This window comes from Pristis pectinata, chromosome 10 (genome assembly GCF_009764475.1).
Source record: "Pristis pectinata isolate sPriPec2 chromosome 10, sPriPec2.1.pri, whole genome shotgun sequence".
In the NCBI taxonomy this organism is placed as follows: Eukaryota; Metazoa; Chordata; class Chondrichthyes; order Rhinopristiformes; family Pristidae; genus Pristis; species Pristis pectinata.
The window spans coordinates 52,081,334-52,098,505 of NC_067414.1; the positions used below are offsets into that span (position 1 = coordinate 52,081,334).

General features: G+C 38.9%; 1 protein-coding gene across 1 annotated transcript in view; it reads right to left on the bottom strand.

The window, feature by feature from the left end:
• LOC127575417 (syntaxin-7-like) overlaps positions 1-17,172 on the bottom strand; it is a 32,209-nt gene extending 15,037 nt beyond the window's left edge. Inside the window, 7 exon segments of the mRNA XM_052025268.1 lie at positions 1,900-2,037; positions 2,348-2,398; positions 2,400-2,439; positions 3,775-3,844; positions 5,216-5,409; positions 6,140-6,210; positions 17,074-17,172. Of these exon segments, the coding sequence (XP_051881228.1) occupies positions 1,900-2,037; positions 2,348-2,398; positions 2,400-2,439; positions 3,775-3,844; positions 5,216-5,318 (402 nt within the window). The 5' untranslated portion in view covers positions 5,319-5,409; positions 6,140-6,210; positions 17,074-17,172.

Here is a 17,172-nt window from a genome sequence, read left to right on the forward strand (position 1 = left end):
ATCCTAGTGAGTATTGAGGAACATGGGGCCTTCGTGTACAAATCCAAAGATCTTTTGAAGGTGGCAGCAGGTAAATAATGAGGTTAAGAAGGCATATGGGATTCTGGCCTTCAATGGTCAGGGCAATGAATGAAAGAGCAAGGAGGTTACGCTCCAACTTTAAGACATTGGCCAAACCTCAGCTGGAATATTGCGTGCAGTTCTGGTCACCACACTGCAGGAAAGATACGATAGTGCTGGTCAATGGTGCAGAGGAAATTTCACCAAGGTGTTGCCTGGGATACAGCACTTATTTATGAGGAAAGACTGGAGAGGCAAGGTCTATAATCCCTGGAGCAAAGATTAAGAAGGGGCATGAATGAATGGTAAATAAAATTATGAGTACAGATAGGGTTGACTGCAGGAAATGTTTCCCCATATCAGAGGTAGAATCAGGCTAAGGGGTAAGAGATTTAGAGGGAATCTGAGGGAGACCTTTTCCACCAGAGAATGGCAAGTACCTGGAACACACGGAGAGTGGTGGAAGCAGAGTTGCTGACAGCAGCTTAGGAAGTGCCCAGATGAATTGCCCAGGTATAGAAGCTATGGGTCAAATGCAGGAAGATGGGTTTAATACAGATGGATGTCCACTGGTTGGTGTAGCTGTAGTGGGCCAAATGACTATTTCCATGCTGTATGAAACTATATTCCAGTCTCTAAAATGACCTTGTAGTTTCCCCAAGTCCAGTTCATTTCCACTACCATATCAAATTAATCATAGAAAGTGTTCCTTCTCCTAACACTTGGCTGAGATAAACTGTTCCCTTTTCCTGTGGAAAGCAATTTTGATTCAAAGCTATCAGGCCAATCTATTAGGAAGCCATTTACCAACTCACTATAGTACGACCATCGTTGTTTGGTGTTAAGTGCATGTACGACAGGGTGCTGAGACAAAGGCATCTGTTGTCCTTGCACATGATTATTAAAAGGTTAGTATGCAGCTACAGCAAGTAATTAGGATGCTATCAGAATATTCTTGTTCAATGCAGGGGAAACTGAATATGAAAGGAGGAGGTTATATGTAGGGCATATGTTGGAACAAGATCTAGAACAGTGTACAGTATCAGGTCTCCTTATTTAAGGATGTTTCTGTATTGGAGGAAGTTCAGAGATTTTATTAGACTGATATCTGAATTTTCTCATGAGAACATATTGGATCAGCTAGGTGTTTTCAACTAAAGTTTAAAAAAAGGAGGAATCAATTGAATCGCAAGAGCTCAAGGGGTCTTGACAAGGCAGAAATGGAGCAAGTCTCCTCCTGAGAGAGAATCCCATTAGGTGTGATGCCATGTGCACTTGCTGACATACAGCCAATACCATCAGAGGTAAGAAGCTAATATTAAACAAAAAGATAATTTTTGGACAATAGGTAAATTCACGTATGATGGGGATCAAGCATGAAAAGAAGTTGAAGCCAACAATCAAAGCAGCCAAAGTGTTGAAGGGTGGAGCAAACTTGAAAGGCCCCCTCCTCAAACTTTTTTCTTAAGTTCTTGAGTCTCAGGTTAAAACACAAAGAGAACCCTAGGTATTTACCAAAAAAACAAATTTAGAAGCAAAATTATCAGCATATACCATCTTAAGGATTTGAGTTGAAAAGGTTGTTAAACTGTATACACATTTAAAATTGTAAATAGACCCTACAGACTTATAAAATTTCACCTTCAGGGCAATGAGCATTTCCTTTACATAGACTAATGAGCTAGACATTATTTCCAACAACTTAATACAGTTGTTGTACTAGTTCTGAATCAATGACTGAAGCAGTTCAGAGTAAGATGGTGTTGAATGATCCACAGAAATCCAAATGAAATTAAAATTCCTTTCCTTAATTAATTTCAATGAGAAATGGATACTTACAGATAGATGTGAACCAGCACGTACTCTTGCTACAAATTCTTTTTCCTTTTCTGCAACCTCTCTTTGGATTCTTTGGAAATTAGTCAATGCTGTGGTGAATTCAGCAACTAAACGATCTTTCTGTAGCTTTCTTTGTCGCTAAAAGAAAAACAAGTATAATATAAAGAAACTTCCATTTGCAAATAAAAATTTAATTGTACACAAGCTTTGGCTTCCAAGATTAGATTGAAATTGTTACTAAGTTGTAATGTTTTAAATTGGTACTAATTAACATTAGGGAAGGATTACAGCATTATTTAGGGCTATAGTCTTGGGAATGTTCGGTTAATTTTTTTTAATAAAGTCTTCGACCACTAATTTTTATTTAGAAAAACTCCGAATCAAGACAGTTTGTTAAATCCTTAGAACTCATAGACATTAGCATATTTAATGTGGGGAAGAACCTCACCTGTTCACTTACAGCTGCTAATGATCCGAATTCCTTTATGTACTTCTCAGTTTTCTTTAGCCAGATGATTGACTAACTGTTGCTTCTGCTGACTAGTAGTGAAAGGAAATATTTAATACTAATGATCATTGTAACAACAATCAGAAGAAATTGTAGGCAGCATTAAGATATTGGCAGTTTGATAACAACTGGTTAGACCAAACATTAAATGATCAGCACTGCAAAGCAACTTGCACTTTGCTTGCATACCAGATCTAAACAAGTTTACAGTGGTATTGCTCTTGACTGATGAATGTCAGAAGGAAAGTTAGTCTTTTTTTCCTTGAATGCCATCACTGGCTAGTACAAATATTAAACAAGTGCTACCTGTAACTAGCCTCCATGTTACACCTCTATATCTTATTGCTTCCTTCTTGGAAAAGTAAAGGAGCTTGAAACCTGGCCTGCTCCTTCTAACAGAATGAGTGTCGTCGATAAAGCAGTCAATGCTTGCACTGAAGTTATCAAAGACTCTTGCAAGATCACCTTGTGAAAACAATGACTGGCCTTCAACATACACCTCCTGTGCATCTGCACAATATCATCTTTAGAAGGCATTTCCACTGACCTCAGCTTTGCTAGGACTAACTAGCAATGAACTCATGAATACTACCTTAATGACAAGAGCAAACATTCTCACCTCTCCTCTGGCATTTAACTCTATAGCCATGTCTCAAAGGGTAATTAACCCAAGCAGACTAGCATTATGCAGGTTACGTTATGACAGTCATACTTTATCTTGTAGCTGTTCACATTATAGGATCATCAAAATAGTTGACTATGAGGCCTAACTACATTATTCTGTATGTCTTCAACTCTACAGCAGACATGGTCAGGAACAATTTATAACCATAATTCTTCAAACATCACATGGAACGCAAATAGGGGTTACTAGACATATCCTTATTCTGCCGCAGTATAGGATTAAGGGCATTAACACTGAAAAAATCAGACTATAAGGCTAGTGAAAAGGTTATTTGTACAAACATGCTTAACCACATGAACATTGCCTGCACTGTATTGTATTGTACCTTGATTTCACAGTGCAGAAAAACACTATTACTTATCACACCTGTGCTAACTGCTTTTCAAAAAGCCATCTGATTGGTTCCATTCACCTACCTTTCTTAAAAGGAAGTTTCTTTCTCAAATATTCACCATCTTTCCTTTAAAAGACCACAATATATTCTGCTTCCACCAGTTTTAGGGAAATCACAATGTCTGAACAAAAAAAAATGTTTAACCCTCTTCCCTTTGTGCTTTAGATTCCCAAGTTAAAGCCTGGGTGTCACTAGCTTACAAACCAATGGAAATAGCTTTATCCCTCCCAAATTAACGAAACAAAACCACTTAGTTTCAATCTAATAGTATTTATATATCATACTTACAGCTCATGTCGAAGTTCTATATTATCCTGAGGTTTTCCAAGTTGGTTTAAAATCCTTTGGATTTCTGTAGCTGAAATGAAAAGTTATCAAATGATGCATTAAAATAATTAAGACAATAAATTTCAGCAAATGGAAGCCATGAAGGCTGAATTACGGATTTATGAGATAGAAAGAACTGATAGGTTTGCAAGTGCACACATGCAACATGAAAACCAACACTGATGTGGATTTCATAGTCAGTGAGGAGGAACAGAGCACACCTTACTGACAGCTGTTCACTAACTTGCACTTTCATCTAATCTAGCACTATTTCTAGCATTGCTTCCTCTAAAAGGAAGAATCTATAGCATGTATAAAAGCATAAGCAACAAGATTCTACAGATTGAGTAACTATTCAACGTTACTCAAATTTGTAGAATCGTCTTGAGCACAAACAGGTACAAAGCAGAAAATAAACATTTTGAAGGTGTACATAAAAATTGTGAAATATAGCTGAGCTTAAGGGTAGAAAGATGACAACAAATAAAATAAAAAATCTATAACACCAGCGTTCTTCAAGTAGAAAGCCTACTTTTCTAAAACCATATTTTCATGACCGGTATTATAGTAGCATTGAGGGCAGTGCAATGATACAGCTAGTAGAAACTGCTGCCTCACAGCTCAAGCAAACCAGTTCTATCCTGAACTCCATTCCAGTCTGTGTGGCACGTGCACACTTTCCTTGTGACTGTATACATTTCCTCCACATCCCAAAGACAAATGAGTTAATTGGCTACTATAGCTTGCCACTAGTGCAGTGCGGATGGTATAAATTGATGGTACATAAGGAAGATAGGCATACAGAGGATTAATGTGAGTACCAGGATTGTTCTGTGTGCTGGCATTGACCCAACAGACCGAATGGCCTCCCATAAGAAATATGAAATGGGAGGCCATTTTCAACCATTTTCATTGTATGACTTGTTAGTCAGGTACAGCTAGTTCACATCACTATTGTCACTTCAATAATGTGTTGGTTGGTGAGAATTGCCTCCAACCCAAAACAAATTCAACATGTGTTCCACAGACAAAATTAAATGCAAGAGAATTGGGACCATTTTAGGAGGACAGATGCCTTTACATATATGGTGAGTGTTTGAATTCACTTACAGGTTAGTGTTAAGGCAGAAATTATGCAGTTAAATAGTATTAGGTAGTTGAATGACAAAAGGCTCTCTAATCAACTCCATTCTGACTGGGTCCTGTAGTGTCTCTATTTGCAACCTTGAGCCCATCTTATTTAAAATGTTACACACTCAAACCCAAATATCTGTGACAAGCTAAACTAACTTTCTCTGCATAAGCAACTATACTGTTTTCCATTTCTTCATAACCAAATTACACTGGTAGATTTTTATTTGGAAATATACAAGTTGTTCACCAGAAAGATACTTTAACTTACAATGCTGTCCAATTTTCTGAATGTTGGAAGTTATTGCTCGGGAAAGCTGGTCTGCATCTTTTGGCAGATTGGCATTAGCCAAGTACTTTTGCTCATGAGACATGCTGATTAGAAGTTTAAGTAAAATCTTCACTGAAAGAGTTGACCAGCATCAGGAAGTTATGTAATTTTCTTGCAGTGCTTACTTTTGGCCTCTCTGAAAACAAATTAAAATAAATATGAAAGGATTTACAAGAGTAAGTGCAGAAAAGATGCTTCCATCTGTGAGGAACTGGAAACTAAGGGTCAGATGTAGGATAGTTATTAACAATTCCAATAAAAATAAACTTGCTTGAGGTGAATGGCATTGATGTATTTAAACTAAAGCTGCATAAGTACATGAGGGAATGACGAGTAGAACTATACACTGCGAGTGCCAAATGAAGTAAGATGGGCAAAGGCTCAAGCAGAGACTGCTTAAGACAAAAACACCCAGTTTCTGCTTGTAATTTATATGCAAAGAAATTTAAAACCCTTTTTCCTATTTGGTTACTTCATTCAGATAATGATTACAAACAAAAAAAGGTTCCATCATATATTGTCAAGGGCTGGGGAGGGAGGACAGGAACAGCAGAAAATCACATTCAAGAATTTAACACCTGTGTATTTAATCTTCTGTAATTTACTGCCACATGGGTATTATTTCTTGTGCTGGTTCAAACTCATGGTTATTATCTTGGCAGAATCAGTAGAACCTTCATTTCAGATTGCATTCCAAATCCAAAAAAACCAAGGCACAGTTTTTTGTACGAGGCATTCCCCCCCCCCCACCCCCACCCAAGATCAAGTTTATTCATTCATTTACACAATTTCAAAGAATCAGGAAACTTTTGCACCATCTTTGCTAAAACATTCAGCAATTTGCATCACAGAAAACTTGATTACCTGATCATTTACCTCATTGTTGTTTTAGGACTAAGAAACAGCAGTCAAATCAGCTGAGTGTCACGCATTCACTGTTGGTTCAATAAAAATGGATGCCTTAAGATACTTGCACTTAAGTTTGGCAAAAAAAAATCTACAATCATTACAGGAAGGATGAATCCTCGAAGCCCTTGAAACAATTCACAAACTGAGACACTGTTTATTCCAAACCCCATTCACATTGGTCAAGTTGGCCTCTGCCTAGGATAGTGCAATGCTCTTGATGATCTTGTAGATATAGTACCCCTTTGGTAGCATCTAAAACCAGGCCTTGAATATGACAAAAATAATCCAAGCCCTCCATTTGGACATCCATACAACAGCAGGACAGAAACTCCTAATCCTTTTTAATGCTGGAGGGATTTCAGCATACCACACTAGAAGGGGTCTCAACATGTATTGTATTGGTATATTATTGTCACTTGTACCGAGGTACAGTGAAAAACTTGTCTTACAAACCGATCTTACAGGTCAATTCATTACACAGTGCAGTTACATTAAGTTAGTACAGAGTGCATTGATGTAGTACAGGTAAAAAAAACAATAAGAGTACAGAGTAAAGTGTCACAACTACAGAGAAAGTGCAGTGCAATAAGGTGCAAGGTCGCAATAAGGTGCAAGGTCACAATAAGGTAGATCGTGAGGTCGAGGTCATAGGTCATAGTCCATCTCATTGTATAAGGGAACTGTTCAATAGTCTTATCACTGTGGGGTACCCAACTATACTACCCTTAGCAACAAAATTAGACAATCTTTGGCCATTTTCAACCCAGGTATTGATTTATCCTCCTTCATAATGTGTGTGCATTCTGGCCTTTTCTTCCAAATAAACCAGTCTCGTGACAACTTAGGCAAATAACCGCCACTCAATAAAGATTTCAGCCAAAGCTCTTGGAAATTCCTTGGTTGCCTCCTCATCAGCACCTTCAGCCTCAACACTCACTTTCACACTATGCAAATTTGTATGAGACTTAAACTGATGAAGCCAATCATGGCTTGCCACACGTTTTCTCTATTTTACCTTTCTTAGTTTTCAAGGTTTTTGTAGACTTTTAGCTTTCTCCTAGATTGTCATGAGGCTAAGTGGCATACTGCAATGATTTTGATCCTCTATCCACGGAGTTAATAATGATTCCATTTAGAAAATCGCTCCAGATCATTATTTTGTAGGGACAGGGGATTTCATTGGTGCCAAGCTTTCCACATATTCTTTAATCCGTTCTTCATCCTTTGATATGGCGATCGCAGTGGAAGTGACTAAACCCAGAGCACGCAATATCAAAGTTAATAGTTACCTATTTTTATATTATGTCATTATATTAAGATTCTCCTCTAGTACAATCACGTGACGTCTCCTACCACCTTTGGGCATAACTGTAACAGCAAGAGGTGAAATAGTTTCAACTTAACAAGCAGCAACACATATGGTGTACGCAACAGACTACGAAGCAAAAAGGAGCTGCTTTCCCTACACTTGTAATTCCCACAAAGTAATTCTACCCTAAGTGCACCTCGTAACAATTTACACAAATCTGACTAAATTGAATTTGTGTAAACCCAGTGTTATGTAATCTGGAGATTAGCTGTACGTTTTTGAACATGATGCTTTGTGTAACTGCATAAGGCAGTCTCTCACTGTTAATTATGATGAATAGATCCAATAAAATGCTGCATGCATAAAGCAAACATTTGTAACCATACTGTTTCAATTAAAGAGTGGCTTCTTAAAACAGAATTTCTTCATGTATTTATAGAATTGCAATATGACTAACAAAAAACAAGAGTCTGAATCTGACCTTCTGCACCACCACATGATTCACAGTTGAGCCCAGTACCAGAGCACCAAAGTGCTGAAACAGAGGGGCTGGTTGCTGCTAACATCTAGCCTCTAATCCTTAAACCAGGGGGATTTGAAAATGAAAATCAAATAACTAGATGCGGGAAATCTGAATAGAAAATGCTGGAAACGTTCAACAGGTTGAACAGCATCTGTAGAAAGAGAAGCATTTATTATTTCAGCCCTTCACACTTCATCAGGCCCATTTACTGACACATCTTCCAATTTAGTGCAGTACATTCAGTCCTCACAATGTGGTCTCTACTATACTGGAAAAGCAAAATGCAGATGGGGTGCCCACTTTTCAGAATACTTCTATCCAGTCTGCAAAGGTAAACTCAAGTTTCCAGTTGCCTTTCACTTTCCTTCTCCATCTCACTTCCAATCTGTGTTCAAATAAATCTCAATGTAAGCTGGAGGAACTGTATCTCATTCTTCCAACTAGTCACATTACAGTCCTCGGGACTCAATACTGAAGTCAACAATTTCAGATAATCAACCCTTTCCTTTTTGTCTCAGAACTGAGCAGTTCTAACGCAAGGTCATTTAGCAGTAACATTAACTCTACTTTGTCCCCTCTCCATAGTTGCTATCTGACCTACTGAATATTACCAGCATTTTCCTTTATTTAGATTTCTGGCAACTGCTGTGTTTTACATCTCACAATTCCAATTTCTGTTTTTTTCCCCGTCCTCTCCAGAGCTTTCATTTCCATCTATTTGTCCCTCCTCCAAATAGATCAACTGTCAATAACAAAAATCCATCACCCTTAGACTCCATCAACAGTATTTGTGTCACATGGATTCACTTGTTTCCACCTAGTCACAGGACATTCCTTTAGTGCTTTCCACTCCTCTGCAACTTAAAACATGTCTGTTTTCTTTCCTTTCCAGTTTTGATGAAGGATCATTAGGCTGAATATTACCTCTATTTACCTTTCCACAGATGCTGTCTAATATTCCACATTTTCTGTTATATTTTTAGATTTCTAGCATCTGAGTTCCAAACGTACGGTAAAAGGCAATGGAGATAATGTTTAAGTTAATTAAAAACATTGTTTAAATAAAGTATCTGCTTGTATTTTAAAGTTTTTTTTCTTTAAATTATTTTTTGAAATATTTTTAGAATCATTTAAGTCTATTTGAATTGCTTTTAAGTCTATTTGAATTGCTGATTATCAGAGACATTTTAAGAAACTTTAAGGCCTTTGACAGTGGCAAGCTGTCAAAAGATGTCAGGGCTTACTTGCCAGCTGAAGTCTGCTTCACCTCGAGGCACACTTCTCTGCTGCAGAAAGACAGGCTGACAGACTCCCTACAGAGTCAGTCCAAGTATGTGGGTCTGTGTCGAGTCAAAACCTAGCACAATCATGCCTATTAATTGATTTCCTGAGCTTGCTTTGGAAGAATAGCCAAAATAGACCACAGCTCTCCCACAGTTAGCAAACCAGCGGACATTTATTTAAATAAAATACAGTTGAAGTGAAAATTCATTAACTTAATTGGTTACTTAACAAATGTTTTGTTCACTACAATGAAGGGCAGTGAATGAATTTGGAGACCATCTTTCAAACACAGATTTGTAAAACCAATTACATTTATCAGATTAAAAGACTTAAATGGAAAAGAGTCTGTTAAGTAAACAAGCTGTTTTAAAATGCAAAAAAGTTCTTAAGCACCCATGCTCTCCCATTGACAATAAGGACTATTTGATGAGTAATTCACACAACAAAGGGTTATGTAGGGAACCAAACTCTTTGTTAACTGGGGAAGAGTTGTATTGCCAAAAACAAAAAAACTAAGAACAATGAGAAATCCAGATAAATGCAGAAGAAAATATATATTTAGTTGGGAACAACAGCTAACTGTCCAGGCACAGGCGTGAAATGTCATGGATGTCAGTACCTGGGTCCCCTTAAGTAGGCAGATAATGCTCTCTTTCTCGAATTCCCCAGTCAAGAATGACTGGTTTCCACTCAGTTCAGTGCACCTGGAGTTGGCTGATGTACCATTGTGGGATCCACAGACTCTGCCACAGGTGTAGCAGAAGGAACTTGATGGGCTGGCTGGGTAGTAATAGGAAGTGATACACCACATTTTAATGGGTTTTCAGGACGACCCTGAAGGCCTGTTTCAGAAGTCTGGTCTCTAGCACTTGAATGACGTGGCCTACCCAGACTTGGCCGAGTACAGTTAGTAGCCTCAGGTTCTGTGGACATTGGCCTCGAGAGGATGCTGACCATTGGTTTGGTTTAACCACACAGCTTGGTTTACTTGTCTTGTTCTTATCCTTATAACTAAAGTCCTTTCAGTCCTGGGCAATAATCTTGTGAATTTGGAGGATTTTGCAGAGATGGTGTTAATGATACCTCTTCATTGCTTTGAGGCATCTGCTGTAGGTGGTTCATGTCTCAGAGCATACAGGACAGGCAAGTGTCACTGATGCCAGGTAGACTATGAAAATTTGAGGCCTTGATCTTTGAACATTCTTCTTCAAAGACCCAAGTGCTGTTTTAGCACACTGAAGGCAATGGCGAATCTTATGAATGGTGTCAGCCTTCGCTGAGAGGTGGTTCTCTAGGTTTGGAAAGTGGTCTACATTTTCATCATGGACCTTTATTATAGGTCAGAGGTCACAGTTATACAGCATGGAAAAAGGCCCTTTGAACCACAATGACAAAGATGCCTTCCTGAGCTAGTCCCATTTGCCTGCATTGGCCCATGTCCCTCTAAACCTTTCCCATTCATGAACCCTATCCAACATGTTTTTGTTTAAAGCATAAATGTACCCAACTCTACCACTTTCTTTGGCAGCTCATTCCATATTTAGTATAAGTTGGCACTTTGTTCAAGAAACAAGGAAAGCATCAAAGCAAGAGATAGCCAAGGTGTTATGAGATGAGCCAAAAGACTGCTTCACTAGTTTTGAGAAAAATGTCTGAAAGGGATTTTTTAGATTGAAAACAGCTTGTACCAGACATTGGGTGAACAAGTGAGAGTATCCATGCAGCTATATTGATGCTACTTCCCTTTTTTTTGCTTCTGAAGAATGTTTCCTTTATATTACAATATTTGCTTCTTTCCCCTCAACGGCAGAAGTTAAATTCACTCACATAGAAACACATGGTTGCATAATGTCTCTTCCTTTCACCCTGAATGGCCCCCTTCTAATTTTACCATATCACCTGTTCTGGCCCTGTTAACAATACAGTTTCTCCATATATAATTTGAGAGATATATTGATTGAATCACACAAACTACTGAACATAAGGAAATACAATCGCACTTATACAACTGGCACTTATTTTATTCCTTTAAGCCCTTGTATCATATGCAAATCTAAGCCTATTACTTTTCTTTGGCCAGATCTCTGCACCCACATATCAATGCAATCACCTATTAAGAAGCTGGGTGACCTTGGTTCTGGACTGTTGCAATGAAAACTTTCCCATTAGTCCTGCAGACCAACTTCTCTTTGTTCTAAAAACCTTCTCAAAAACTACAACATCCTCACCAAATCCTGGGAATCTCAACTTCGACTGTAGAAGAGTGCAGTTTCACACCGGCCTCAGTCACCTCAGAACCCACATAACCAAATGAAGCAAGTCATCCTCAATCCTGAGGGCTTGCCTAGTAAGAATTTATGTTTGTAAAAGAATCATAATGGATTACATACAGTATTGAAAGAAAAAAGATAATTGGCATTTGTATCCAATGAACTGATCAACCTTGGTTTGATTCTAAAATAAACTCCATGCAATACACATGAACCAAGATCGTTTTGCAGGCAGTGACTTGCAACTACATATCAATTTGTGATTCTGAGAACATATGACCTATTTATAAATTGGTAGTAAAATTCCGCTAAATAATTTTAGCAATAAAAAACAGTAAAGGCTGAAATAGATTTTCCATTTAATAATCACTGACCGCTTTTGTTTAGAATTATCAGATGGCAGCTTTACACCTTCCCTACACTTCATATTTAATAATTACAACTAGGTTTATCTTTCTGCAAATATGTGCTGAAATTCTTCAGTAGCTTGGGCTTAAAGCCTCGTATAAAAAACATTGACTTATAATTGTTTTTTGTTTTCTACTGTGATATGCACATCTAATTTTCTGGGCATAGAGTCATAGCATCATCAAGCAGGTCCTTCGGCCCAACTCATCCATGCCAACCATAGTGCCCACTAAGCTAGTCCCATATCCCTCTAAACCCCTCTATCCATGTACTTATCCAAATGTCTTTTAATTGTTGTTATTGTACCCACCTCAATCACTTTCGCTGGCAGCTCATTGCATACACGCACCACCCTTTTGTGAAAAAGTTGCCCCTCAGGTCCTTTTTAAATCTTTCACCTCTCACCTTAAACCTATGCCCTCTAGTCTTTAGCTCCACCCCGGGAAAAAGACCATGGGCATTCACCCTATCTATACCCATCGTGATTTTATATACCTCGAGAAGGACACCCTCAACCTCTGATATTCCAAAGAATAAAGTCCTAGCCTGCCCAACCTCTGTCTATAACTCAGGCCCTTGAGTCCTGGCAGCATCCTCAAACTTCTTCTGCACTCTTTCCAGTTTAATGTCTTTCCTGTAACAGGGTAACCAAAAACTGCACACAATGCTCCAAATGCAGTCTCACAAGAAACTTGTACAACTGCAACTTAATGCCCCAACTCCTATACTCAATGCCCTGACAAAGGCCAATCTCCCTCTGCACCACCCTGTCTACCTGTGATGCCACTTTTAGCAGACAATGTACTTGTACTCCTAGATCCCTCTGTTCCACAACACTTCCCAGGGCCAACCACAGCACAAGTCCTACCCTGGTTTGACTTCCCAAATGCAACACTTCACACTTATCTGAATTGAAGCCATTTGCCAATATTTGGCCCATTTACCTAGCTGATCAAGATCCCCCTGTAAGTTTTGATATCCTTCTTCATTGTCTATACCACCTATTTTAGTATCATCGGCAACCTTACTAACCATGCCTTGTACATATACATCCAAATCATTTATAATATATATATATATAATATATATAGTATATATATAAACGAACAAAGTCCCAGCATCAAGTCGTGGTACACCACTAGTCACAGGCATCCAGTCCGAGAAACAACTTCTGAACATCACTCTCTGCTTCCTACCATCGAGCCAATTGTGAATCCGAAAATAACACTGATCAGAATAACATTGAGAGCCATCTTTAAATACTTCATGGTCAACACTGTTCTACGTTGCAGAATACCCCATAAAAAATGGGAATTTTGAAAAGAATTTTTTTGAACCAGATGGGTTTAAAAAGCAGGAAGGGGAAGAAAAAAAAAGAAACAGCACTATACTGCTGGTATACACACTTCTCCAATATTAGATTTAGATGGGGTAATTGTAGCTTCTATTGTTGGGCAACATACAGGAGATAGCAAATAACTGTCCTTAGGCCTATGTCTTATTCAAAGGGAAAAGACAATTTGAAAAGGAAAAGTCCTCTAAACTAAATGAATGAAATAGAGGGGATTGGAAATCAGTTAACAGCTACAATAGAAAGTCAATATTTATCTGCAAACTAAGTCACAGCAATGTGTTATCATATGAATTGCAAACATAGAACAGAACATTACAGCATAGTACAAGTCCTTCGGCCCACAATGTTTGTGCCGACATTTTATCCTGCTCTAAGATCTATCTAACCTTCCTTCCCACATAGCCCTCCATTTTTCTATCATTCATGTGGCTGAGTCTCTTAAATGTCCCTAATGTATCTGCCTCCACAACCTCTGCCGGCAGTGTGTTCCACGCACCTACCACTCTGTGTAAAAAAAAAACTTACCTCTGACATCCCCTTTATACCTTCCTCCAATCACCTTAAATTATGTCCCCTTGTGTTAGCCATTTTCACCCTGGAAAAAAGTCTCTGACTGTTCATTCAATCTATGCCTCCTGTCATCTTGTGCACCTCTATCAAGTCACCTCTCATCCTCCTTCTCTCCAAAGAGAAAAGCCCTAGCTCACTCAACCATCCTCATAAGACATGCCCTCCAATCCAGGCCGCATCCTGGTAATTCTCCTCTGCATCCTCTTTGAAGTTTCCACATCCTTCCAATAATGAGGCAACCAGAATTGAACAAAATACTCCAAGTACGGTCGAACCAGAGTTCTATAGAGCTGCAACATTACCTCACGGCTCTTGAACTCAATACCCCGACTAATTAAGGCCAACACACCATATGCCTTCTTAACAACCTTATCAACCTGCGTGGCAACCTTGAGGGATTTGTGCACATGAACCCCAAGATCCCTCCGTACCTCCACACCATTAAGAGTCCTGCCATTAACCTTGTATTCTGCCTTCAAATTCGATCTTCCAGAGTTGAATGGTTGCTGGACCAAAACCCAAAGATGTATCTATTAAGCTAAATTTTTCAAAATTATAGATGCATGAAAATTTAAAAAAATGAAAAACAAGAAGCCTCGTTTTGTTTTAGCACTTTCTTTCAATGTTGCAAGGTTCTCTTCAATAATGTAGTATTAAGGAACAGGTTTCAAAAAAAGAGGAAGCTGTTATTTATTCTTCTACAGCAATACATGCTAAAAGGTCAGCTGTCAGTAAATGGAAGCAACAAAAAAATGTGAATAAATTAGTTCCTGGAATGAGAGACAGCCATAAGTAGGTTCAGTCCAAATACAAACATAATCAACCTAGCAACTTAGGGTTTCAGCACAAAAATGTTATCATTTAAATGTTTGCCAATTTCATCCCAGACTCTGGAGAAAGTATTTCCCCATTTTAAACATTTCTTGGCCCCCCTTTTCCAGCATCAACTCTTATTTATAGATCTTCCTTACATAAACGATCTAGTATCTGTAAAATAGTCGTGTCAAATTTAAGGAAATTGCTTCAAATTGGTTAGTTTTCACTCTAAGTATTTATTATCCACCAGGATGGAAAATTGTGTCCTGGGCAACTCCTCATCTTCCTGACAAAGCACCCTTTTTATACATACTTCCATGCTCCAAGAATTTATCCAAAGACCTTTGCCAATCATTTACTTAAAAGAAACCTTTCATTCTTCTTCTCTGATGAAGAATAAGTAATATGGATCATGTAATGAAATTCTCTCCAGGTGGTCACTTAGTTACTATTTGCCTGCAAAGAACAATTTTCTGGTCATAAACTTTAAGTCTCTCAACAATTCATTACCAAACTTGAGAGCAATAGCCTGTAGCAAAGCAACAATGGGTCCAGCTGACAGGCAAACTGAAGTAAAATATGAATGCTGGCTTTTCAAGAATAACTGAAAAATCACAATAGCCCAATTTTTTGAGGAAAATACATCTGGATAGATACAGGTATCAATGGTGCATGATGATCAGTGCTTGTACATCTTCCAAATTTCAAACCATTGCAAAAATACAAGTGGAATAAAAATATTTCCAATTACAGGTAAAATGTCATCATTTTGTGGCATTTCTTAAATCCTAACTTTCTTGAGGGGAGGGGAAAAGACAAGACCTGGAAAATTTATACAGTCTCATTCCACAAGCTCTACCAACATAATGGCATACCTCAGAAACATACACAGCCTTACAAGATTGCACAATGCAAGTCTTAGACAAATTATATGATTTATATCAATTTAAGAATCCCAAAGTTATTTTAAATGCCTAGAAATTTCTCTTTTAAAGGGATAGCATGTATAATTTCAAACTCAGCAATCAAGCTGATGATAAACTTCCGCGATTCACAATTAGGGATCAGAGTTTTTTGTGATTGTACAAGTTGATTAGTTATTCACTAATGGAGATCATCAATCAAAGGGGCATGCCAACATCAAGGTCATCAATTTTAGTCAGCACATTGATAAAAAGGATTGCATCATTTTTACTATAAAGTGCAATATATCTTTATAAATAAAAACACACATGCCTCAAGAACAAAGTAAAACAATCATAATTTGCAAGGACTATAATCAAAATCATGTGGCTTCTGAAGTTAAAGTTTCACCAAATTTAAGTCACTAACAATTGTTGCAAGCACAAAAGCAGTCCGAGAAAATGTTAAGCTTTTCCTTGACATTCAACTGAGATTCAATGTGACAATGTAATTATTTTCAATTATAAGCCACTACTCACAGTTCAGATAGGATTTACCACTCACAATTCAGACAAGATTTTCCTCTGCAGGCAGGATAATTGACAATAAACAGCCCATTGCCAATTCACACTACCTTCCTGGAAATAAGCCAGACATACTTGTATTTATAGAGTACTTTTCATTTCCATTTTAAAAAACCTCAGTGCTTCACTGTCACTTTAGCAACATAGAAAACAGCACCCAATTTACACATAGGAAGTTCCCACAAAACAGGAATATAACAATACTGATTTTTTCTTTAAGTGATGTTGGTTGATAGCCAAATACTGCACAGGAGAATGGGGATAACTTCCTGTTTGGTACTGCTATAGGGTCTTTGACATCCTTCTGAAAGAACTGATAGGATTTCTGATCTCATCCAATAAGCAAAACTTTTGACAGAATAGCTCACCCTTAACAATACAACGGATTGTTGGCCCAGATTATTATGCCCAGGGCCTCTCAGAACAGGTAACAACTTGCTTAGAAGCCAGAGAAATTCCCCAGTAATGACACATTAATATAAGTGGCGATAAATTGCAGAATGGAATCTAATGGGAAAAACAGAAGCAAGAGTTGACACTCTTCCTGTTCTCCCTGGAGAGGCTGTCGTGTTCGACAACAGCACATCCAGCGCCAGGGCTGGGATGGGGAACGAAGGGCCGAGCAGAAGGCAGGGATCCGACAGCGGTCCGTGGAGGGAGGGGGAGTGAGGGCGGAGGGACTCCGGGGGTATTTAGGGGGACGGGGGTGGGGGGGGGGGGGAGGGGGTGTGGCCGGGCCGCTGCGGCGCCGGGGTGCAGGCTGGAGCCTGACAGCAGGCTGCCGAGGCCGAGCAAGCCGCTGTCAGCACGGAAGAAGGACAGGAGACCAGAGACAGAGCGGGCAGGGACCCGGCGGTCGGCTGCTTACCCGAGCGGCCGGTACCGAGGACGGATGAACGGGCGGCGGCGGCGGCGGGCGGATCGTCGGGCGGCCTCAGCTACTCGCGCGACACACCCTCGCGCCCTC